The sequence below is a fragment of the Acipenser ruthenus genome, chromosome 36, assembly GCF_902713425.1.
Source record: "Acipenser ruthenus chromosome 36, fAciRut3.2 maternal haplotype, whole genome shotgun sequence".
Lineage (NCBI taxonomy): Eukaryota > Metazoa > Chordata > Actinopteri > Acipenseriformes > Acipenseridae > Acipenser > Acipenser ruthenus.
This window is the reverse complement of record NC_081224.1, coordinates 7813156-7823603: the sequence shown is the minus strand read 5'-3', so window position 1 is coordinate 7823603 and position 10448 is coordinate 7813156. Positions and strand designations below refer to the sequence as shown.

General features: G+C 38.2%; 1 protein-coding gene across 3 annotated transcripts in view; it reads left to right on the top strand.

Annotated features, from left to right (window-relative positions):
- The first annotated feature begins 53 nt into the window (after positions 1-53).
- The window catches only part of LOC117965619 (interferon-induced protein 44-like), a 40775-nt gene continuing 30380 nt past the window's right edge, over positions 54-10448 (top strand). For 2 of the 3 annotated variants that reach the window (XM_059008251.1, XM_059008253.1), the window contains exons 1-5: positions 54-154; positions 3586-3631; positions 3988-4164; positions 5744-5967; positions 7094-7128. In XM_059008251.1, the coding sequence (XP_058864234.1) occupies positions 3601-3631; positions 3988-4164; positions 5744-5967; positions 7094-7128 (467 nt within the window). In that variant the 5' untranslated portion in view covers positions 54-154; positions 3586-3600. Of the gene's footprint in view, positions 155-2297; positions 2564-3585; positions 3632-3987; positions 4165-5743; positions 5968-7093; positions 7129-10448 lie in introns of those variants that run through there. The other variant, XM_059008252.1, reaches the window with a different exon arrangement.

Below are 10448 nucleotides of genomic sequence, written 5' to 3'. Positions count from 1 at the left end.
TTGGTTAAATGGGAGGGGCATGATAAGATTCTTCTAGTAAATGACTGTGTCTGAACAGACTGTTTGCCACATGTAGGATCTGATGCTGTGAACACACAATACATTGTCACCAGAATACAGTATTTCCAGTTGCAGAGAGGAGCAAGAGAAGAAGGTAGGGTACACTTTATCTACTTATACTTATTGGGTGCTTTGGGTTGGTTGAAATGTGACAGATTGCATTAAAAAAAAAAAAAAAAAAAAAAAAAAAAAAAAAAAACGCTGATAAATTCAGACAAACTATTTTGGGATCATCTGATCGCATTTCCACTCAGAACTTATAGGGCTTAGTTGGACAGAAACTGTTTTGTTTTTGAAATGTTAAAGCATTCAGGAAATATTTAGCCTCTGTCAATTCTAGATTCTAGAGAACTTATTTCTGGTATATTTCTTGTTTTTACTAATGACAAAAACCCGCTGGTCAGGTCTTTTTCTGCATGTGTCTGGCTGCTGCTGCTGATTATTATTAATAATGTAATATTGTAATAATCCAGCACCTCTGCACTTAAGCATTCGTATGTCAGCTGACAAGTGTTCAGCTGATACCCCATCACGCCTTTCTTCTTAAAGGTGTACAGTCTCTATATATGAACCTCCAATATCTCTCACAAGCACCTGGGTACATATTGTTACGATATCACAACAAAAGGAATATGCTTTTTTTTTTGTGCATATGTATAGCTATTATGTACAATATATCACCTTATAATACGACAAGAATGGACTGAATGATAATACCTGAAAATAATTGTAATATTTTTTTTAATAAAGTAGCCGGCCCAAATATAGTATTAGGTGGTGGATTGCGCCGATCGCTGGCTTATTTTGACCCCCTGCATTCATTGTCACTATTTTTGCTTTGAAAATAATTGGTTATTTTTTTAGCAGTAATTTTTTAACGTTTTAAAAAAACCCACCCCTTCAACTCTTTGATTGGTTAAATGTTCTTTTTTCACCCAGCAACTGATCTAGTCTGCCAGAACAGACGCGCAGTCAATCCTTATTGTTAAAAGTACATTAGCATATGCAAGACGGGCGGATCAGTTGTTAAAAGCACATTAGCATATGCAAGACGGGCGGATCGGTTGTTAAAAGCACATTAGCATATGCAGGACGGGCGGATCGGTTTTTTTCAGCCAGGTGGCGACAGACGCTTTGCTGGGCTGCCAGTCCAGGTGAAAAGGCCTGGGGAGAACCCTGTAATGTTTCCACTGCTGTTCTAGCTTTAGCTGTGGGATGTGTAGCAGGGCACTGGAAAATGTGTGTATTTTGTGGGTGTTTACTGTGTTTTGGTGTTGTGTGAATGAATGAATGAATGAATGAATGAATGAATGAATGAATGAATGAATTAATTAATTAATTAATTAATTAATTGTTTGAAAGCCGGGTGCTCCATGGGGACAGCCTACCTGTTGTGTTTGGTTGCAGGGAAAGGCAGCGTGTGATTGGCTGTGCCGATCCTTAACCAGCAGGTGGCTGTGTACGGGCGGAGTTGCGGTTAGTTTAAAAACAAGCCGCGGAGGTTCTTCTGGGCTGCTGAAAAGCCACAGGACTCGTGACAGTCTGCTGGGCTGCTCCAGAGGGATTGGAATCCCGCTGGTGAAACACAGGAACTGAAGACCGCTGACGGCTGGGTGTTTAACCAGGGTCAGGGTTGCAGTGTTTACAGAAGAAGAAACTGCAACCGCTGGTGAGCGAGTGTATATCTGTGGTCGGGTAAGAGCAGGGAATCGCTCCAGGATTTAATGCCCACCTGTATAGTGAGATCACAGCAGGACCTCCTGTTTTAGGGAGCAGCACTAGCCGTCTTCACGGCACCTTTTATTTGTAGTTTTTGTATTGTTTTATTTTTGCCTTTTGTACAGCATGCTGTATGTCCTCTGTGTGCTAACATTGTTGGTAGCGTCACATAACTGTTCTGTTCATGTATGTATGTATGTATGTCTGTCTGAATCAACAACTGTAACAGCTCTCATGATAACATTTCCGCTGCTATTCACTCTTTGGCTGAGGGTTGTCACGGTAACGTTTCCGCTGCTCTTCTCTCTTTGGCTGAGGGTTGTCACGGTAACGTTCCCGCTGCTCTTCTCTCTTTGGCTGAGGGTTGTCACGGTAACGTTCCCGCTGCTCTTCTCTCTTTGGCTGAGGGTTGTCACGGTAACGTTCCCGCTGCTCTTCTCTCTTTGGCTGAGGGTTGTCACGGTAACGTTCCCGCTGCTCTTCTCTCTTTGGCTGAACTGTTGTTGCTTTGACTCTGGGTTCTTAAGATGACGATCCTGCTGTTGTTTTTGCTTTGCCTCTGGGTTGTACTGAAACACTGAGGCATGATGGGTGTGCTGTTGTAGTTTCATTTTTTGTGGCTCTGGTTCTTGATAGAGTCATGCTATCTCCGCTCTTTTGTGCTTTTTTGTGTATGGTAATGACAATTAGGAAGTTTGTCCTGTGGCTCATGGCTGATCCTGGTGCTGTGTTTGATTGACTGGGTCATGGTAGTACTGCTGAATGGGCTTTGGTCGATCCGGCGGTGAGTTTCTTGTTTTTGGTGACTTACTGTTGGTGTGCAATTATCCTTTCCCTGTTTGTGCTTCATAAAATACTCATGGCTTTGTTTTCTTTTGAATTTTAAGGTAAATGGCTGATAATAGCAGTGTTTCAGACCCTTGGAAAATTAAAAGAAAATATCAGTTAATATTATGAATATTGTTATTCAAAGTAGTTTAATCGGCAATTTTATTGGCAATTCCAAAATGGCACAAAAGAGCGGAGATAGCACGACTCTAATAGAAACAAATAAATACATTTAGAAATAAATTAACTGACAATGTGAGTTGCCGCTCAAAAGATAAAGACAACGAAACTTCATTTTTTACAATACTGCAGAAAGCATTGGCCAGTCTTTACAAAAATAAAGAGATGTAGCATTTCATATGAATGGCATGTGGTTTAATTCAGTCGTATTAAGAGTTGTAATGTTCTTACATTAGGGTTGCCACCTTTGAGATACAAAATACCGGACGCCCTATCCCCTCCTATTGTCGTCTTCTTCATTTGTCTCTGCCATTGAGACTAATGTTACAGTATGCTACTTAATAGTTTCGCGCTTAGCGTTACAATATGCTACTTAATAGTTGTGCGCTTCTTCATTCAAAGGGCTGTCAAACTTAACAGCAGCGCGCATGCTCACACCAGATAACACACAGCGGTGAGCACACAAGAAAAACATCACGGCACAGCGTTTTGGTGGCTTACGTTGTTACCTCAATTCTTTCTGGTGCATTTACGCACCGCTGTGTTATAGTATTTGAATTTCACTCATACAAGCACAACATGTTATATTAAATTGTTTATTGTAACACATTTAAGAACATATCCAATACATTAGAATGCTTAGAATTACCGGACATCTTCCAAAAAAACGGACAGGGGGTCAAAGTACATAAAAATACCGGACAGTCCGGTAAAATACCGGCGGGGTGGCAACCCTGTCTTACATATTCTTCATGATTAGCATCGAGGGTAAATGCAGTTTGTGTTTTTTCTTTATAGGAGAGGAAGAACAAAATGGCATGGGTTCAAACCAGAGAGTTTAAAGGTAATATCATTTATATGTACTTCATAAAATAAAACTATATTGGGTGTGTTTTTGGAGTAGCTGGATTCAGCTCTGTAAATGTTCCCTTCTTGTCTGATCAGAATCAAGCCCAAATTCAAGGGCAGGTGGAGAGCTGACTCAGGAATAGAAACATCCTAGAGATATAATAATAAAACAAGAGTCAATTCTGAGGACGTAGATAATTGACCAATATACATCTCCCTGGCTGAACATAATAGTAAAAAGGAAAGTTATTACAATTAAGAGGAAAGGTGTGGAAAGGAAATTGGCTGTGCTGTAAGAAACTGTTGTACATTTATATCAATCGGCTATTTCTTTTTGTTTCTGAATTTTAGTGTATGAACATGGAGGACGAAATACAGAGATCTGTAAACAATTTACAAGGAAGATTGAAGAAAAAGGAAATTGTAAAGTATCAGTTCGTACTGACATTACGTCTTTTCTCTATGTTCATGAAGTTACCCGGGTTTTTCATGACATTAAGAGTGCACTGAATAGTGCTGGAAATATCAGTAAGTATATTAGCCATGTTAATTGAACATCTCTTTAATAAAGCTGCAAAATGCATAACCATACCTGTCACATAGCTGAACTGGAAATGGATGAGCCTCTAATATATTACATTTTTCAAAGTTTCATATCCAAGGCTTTCAAATCCTTGTTATTGCCTCTTATTGGCAAATTATTGCTAGAAAGAGGAAGCAACTGAACACTCGTTTATACTGCCACTTCAAATAACACAACCTCCCCCCTGCAGAGAAAATGTAAATTCAATTAAATCTGGCTGGTGCCACTGTTGAGCTGGTACTGAGATTGACTTCAATACACTAGAAATTATCACGGCACAATAAATACATCCTATATTAAATTAAATACCAAAGTTAGATACTGCACCTGGATTGATATAAAACTACTTTATTTGCTTCATCATACACTATGCTGGTACAGAGCTTTTAAAAAATAAAATGAAATTAAATAATGAATTCATTAAATGTTAAATTTAAGCAAGTATCAAATATTTAATTTTAGCATCATATAATAAATACTAGCATTAAATATTAAATTCATGTATCAAATATTACATTTTAACATAATAAATAACAAAATAATAAATTCAACATTGAATATTAAATGCAAGCATTGAATGTTAAATACTACCATTGAATGTTAAATGCAACAGTCGCATGTTAAAAACTAGCATCAAACATTAAATATGAGCTTTATACATTCATGTGCCTTTCATCCATTCGATGTAGGCTTTATCCAGTCAGTGTGTCTTTTATGCATTTGTTGTGCACTTCGTCATTTGATGTGGTTTTTATCCATTCGATGCTTGCACTTGCAAACTGTCAATCAATCCCATCCGCCCCGCCCGTTCCCACCCCTTCCACATCGGGGAGATCGATGTTCCTCCTTGTTACCTGTTAACCTGTTCAGCCAATGAGAGGCTTTGATTTTCAAACTGAAATACGGTAGCTGTCTTGTGCCGTCTGTAGAAATTAAAAATTGTCTTGTTGTTTAACATTCGACTGTTGCATTTAACATTCAATGGTAGTATTTAACATTCAATGCTTGCATTTAATATTCAATGTTGAATTTATTATTTAATGTTAAAATGTAATATTTGATACATGAATTTAATATTTAATGCTAGTATTTATTATTTGATGCTAAAATTCAATATTCGATACTTGCTTAAATTTAACATTTCATGAATTGTCATTCATTATTTAATTTTGTGATATATCAGATATAAGAAAAAAATAAGAAAAAGAAAACAACAACAGTGCCAAAGAAAAGAAGAAAACACGCTACAATATACATCTCCCAGTGCAGTCCTCAAACCCAAGACATATTTTTCTTTCCATATGAAATGTGTGTGTGTGCAGGGCAGGGGGTTGTGGTTACAATGTGCTCACCTACATACACGTCAAATCAGATGAAATAATCAGATATACGTCACAGTCGTTTAACCATCACTGAAGTTTAAAATGTTATAGCGTCGGATATGTGAGTGCTGACTGTAGAAAACATGGATGGGTTGTACATTTTTTAAATTAAAAACAAGTTCTGTTTTGTTTTGTTTTTAAGATTCCTATGCTGCTGTGGTTATATTTAGGAAATTAACACAATTTGAAAAACCAGACTCCAGTGATCTCGACTCCACACCCCGGCCCTTGGGGATCCCTAATGAGTTACCCATCGTTGCATGCTACTGGTTTGAAAATAACTGTAAGCAACAACTGTGTGACTGTGAGGAAAACAAGAAGTCTGTGAAGAAGCTTGTTCACTTAATAAAAGGAGAGCCACAAACAGTAAGAAGCTTTAAATATAATTGTCATTCTTTATTGTTTGATAAGTCTGTTTAGGAGCTGCTCTGCTGTTCTAGCTGCCTGCAACAGACATTACATTGTCTGATCTGCTTATTCTGTCTTTGGCTAGATGAGTTTAGATAAAAGGGTAATTGGAAAGGGGCTCAGGAGGCTGACACATAAAAAAATATTTAATATATCCTGTTTAACACCAGACAGAAAGCAGAGTGACATTTCTTTTATTGACTGCTTGCATGCAATCTGGCTGGCTGTTGTACAAGGTAATGTGCACAGATAAGGGCTGCTTTTCTGTAACATGCTGATCAGACACTAGTGCTACTGTATGTAGATCTTCTCTGTAACTGAGCTGCAGTGACTCACTCAATCAAGGTGATAAATACTACACATCTACTGTAGAATATCAAGTAATATAATTGTAATTCTCATGATGAAATGTACAATATTCTTCTGTGAAAACATCTGTACGTTAGTGGGTGTTAGCCTGTATAGTTAAGAATCAGCAGGCTAAAGGAAGGGTCCTGATGGTGTTGAAGACTGAAGAGAAGTTCTCACACAACAGAAGTCCAAAAACAGTTTTTATTTATTTGAAAAAAAAATCTTCACAAAAAAGAGAGAGCTCCTCAGGACCACAGCTGGTGTGGTTTAAAAGCAAGGGACAGTCAAAACTATTTACAGGCAAAACAAGAAAACAAAACAAAAAAATAAAATTATTAAATGCATAGAGCATGCATTCAAACTGGCCTCCAAGAGAAAAAAAAAACTTCTAGTAGTCACAGCACCTTTACAGCAGCAATAGCTCCCAGTCCTATTCCTGTTCATCAATGGGCACACGCATCTACAGCTCTAAATACCAGACGCACGCGGATGCGGACACACGCGTGCACACGTTCTTTCTCATGAAGCCATGCATCCAACAATACGAGAAGCTGCCGCTCAAAAGAAAATTAAACTTAACTTTTAAAATACTTCAGAAAACATTGGGCTCGCTTTACAAAAATAGAGAAATCTAGCATGTCATATCAGTGCTACGCTTTTCCCATGCAATATCCCATGGTCTTCATTTTTGTTAAAACACCCAACTTTTCCCCTTTTTTGTTTCCTTTACAAGGACACGGCCAGCGGGTTGCCTAGCAGCCAGTCAGGGTAAGTACTATTAGGTTTCACTTGAGCTTTACTAATACTGCTCCAAGTAGAGTCACAGCACCCTAGAGCAGCAATAGATCCCAGTCCTTTACAGTAACAATATTATACCCAAAACACCAAATAATATCGTTTTATAATTTTGTAAGTGAACATCAACAAGTGGCAGCATTTACATTCCAATGATTAGTTTTTGTAGGATATTTATAAGTCAGTATAATGCCAATTTGTTGCATGTGGTAAGTGCAGACCGGTTTGGGAAAGATGCTTTTCTGAGGATTCCTCAGGGAAGTATGCAGTAGAGGTGTGTGACGTACTGGAGTTTAATGACACATTTGAGGGAGTATGCGCCAAGGTCTGGGTATAATCCATCTGCAACATGTCATACAGAAGCTAATGAATTCAGAACCTTGCTGGGTGCTGGGTTCTAAAATAATAATCATAACTTCTTCACAGCATAGGCTACTTGTAATAAAATAATAATCATAAGAAAAAACATTGGAAACAAAGGTTTCAAACTTCATTCTTATGTCAAAGTATAGTATATTACTTTTAACTAAACATGAATAAGACATTAACATGATTGTATCTATCAAACACATATAACAATAAAGTTCATCTGTGAATATGTAATTATATCTAGCCTATATATATATATATATATATATATATATATATATATATATATATATATATATAAATTTATAATATGGCAATATGTCATGAAATATGTCTATTTTGTGACAAATAAATGAAAGCTAGATGGGGTAAAGATTCTCTCAAGCTAGAATTATTTTCTGTTCATGAATATTTAATGTACTTGTTTATTTCTTATTACTCCTACTTCTTAATTCCTTATGGCAAACCTGCATATACTGTACTTGTTTGATTGATTTATTTATTTCAGTACATACCTCATCATCCTGCTCTGGAACATTTAAATCTGTGCCCCTGTGTTTGATAAATTCGGATAGCCAGCGCAAAAGTTCAATATTTAGGTGTTCTTACTTCCACCAGCGTCCCCACTCTTTCCCCTCTTTTCTTATTTAACATATCTGTTGTGTATATATACACACGACCGATATTTTAAGGGGGCGTTGCATTGGCTCTGACACTCCCAGCGGGATAGGGAGGGAAAAGTCGACAGGGACTGTCTCTCCTCAATCGAGCCACATTGAACTCTACAGGCCAGACAGCTGCTAAGCCTGGCTTTCAATCTTTCTTTCTCATGACCACCCTTAGCCATGCAGCCAACAATGCAAGAAACTACCACTCGAAGAAAAAGAAAACAATAAATAACTTTTAAAATACTACAGAAAACATTGGCTGAATTTAGCTGAGAAGGTACCGCGTTAAACTTAAAATTAAGAGATGACCCGTGTGTAATCTAATCTATTTGCTTTAACATTTTAAAACATTTTCTGACAAAACTACTGTATGTCCTAGAAATCTTACAACTTTATGCTATCAGATGACCCCAAAATAGTTTCAAACCTTTAGTTTTATTGTCTGAAATACTGTATTCTGGTGACAATGTATTGTGTGTTCACAGCAGCAGATCCTACATATGGCAAACAGTCTGTTTAACCAAATATACTGGATTTAGATTTCCTTTCGTCAGTGGGTGTCACCTCATCTTGCATGGACACAGTTAGTGATGAACCTAATGATCCTTGTGAACCCGGTCAGACAAACCAACATAAGAGAGAAAAGAACCTCAACGGGCACAAACCTGGAGTTAAATGGCCAAGAGCTTGTGAGTAAACTGTATGGGACACAGTAAACACAGATCTCTGCTTTGCATTGGAAAGGTTAAGTGGAACAGTTGAAAAGAAGCTGGATAAATTTAGGGACATCATCTACGCATATAGAAGCGAGAGGTTTGGAGTTGAAAAAAGGAAGGAAAAAGTACAAACTATTCCAGGAAAGTCTGGATGGCAGCAGGAGATTGAACGCTTAGTTAGAGAAAGGAGACAGCTGAGGAAGCAATGGAGAAGAGCAGAACAAAGTCAGAAGGAGTAGAAGATAAGCATGCAACATTGCGCAGAGCTGAGTGCCTACGGAAACGCTACAACAACAAGGAGCGTACGAGAACTAACTTTTAGACCCATTCAAATTTGTAAAGAAGTTATTCACCAGTGAGAAGAATGGCACACTAAAAGCATCTACGTTTGATCTGGAGAGATATTTGGAGGAAACCCATACAGATTCAAAAAGACAGGCCCATGTCAATTCCTTCAGACATCCCATCTATCAATCCACCAGAATACCAAATGGAGGACTGTGCACCTAAGTGGAAAGAAGTAGAGCAAGCTGTGAAAAAAGCAAGGGCTTCATCATCACCACGGCCTAATGGAGTTCCTCACAGAGTGTACAAGAGTGCTTCAGGAGTTCTACGAATCCTGTGGAAATTGATTAAAGTGGCATGGGAAAAACAGGTTGTACCAAGAGCATGGCGCTGAGCAGGTGGAGTCTTTATACCTAAAGAAAGATTCTACAAGCATCAGTCAGTTTCGCCCTATTTCCCTATTAAATGTAGAAGGCAAGATTTTCAGCATTATTGCTCAGAGATTGTCAACTTACCTTTTAAAAGAACTGCTTCATTGACACTTCAGTACAAAAAGCGGGCATTCCAGGTTTCCCAGGATGCTTAGAACACATCAATGTGATCTGGCAACAAATTCAATCAGCTAAATGGAGAGGAAGGAGCTCCATGTGACATTCCTGGATTTGGCTAATGCATATGGTTCAGTGCCACATGAACATCTTTGGGCAGCATTTGATTTTTCAGTGTACCGAAGACAATAACAAATTTAATGAAAGCCTACTTTGGAGATTTGCAATTATTAGGTTTTTCAACTACCGAATTCAGCACTACATGACAATGCCTAGAAGTTGGAATAATGGCAGGATGCACCATATCTCCACTGGCTTTTACCATGGCAATGGAAGTAATCATTAGGGCATCAAAATGGGTAGTGGGAGGAGAGCGCTTGGCTTCTGGAATGCGACTACCACCAATTCGAGCATACATGGATGACATGACAACCATGACTACAACAGTAGCCTGCACTAATCGGTTATTGGGCAAATTAACCAGTAACATTGAATGGGCACGAATGCAATTCAACCCACTAAAATCAAGGAGCATCTCTAATTAAAGGTAAAGTAGTAGATAAAAAGTTCATTAACGGTGATGCAATACCAACAGTGTCTGAGAAGCCAGTGAAGAGTCTTGGGAGATGGTACGACGGGGATCTAAAGGACACAGTTCGTGTGGGAGAAGTTAGACAACAAGCAGTGGAAGGTTTGAAGAGCATAGA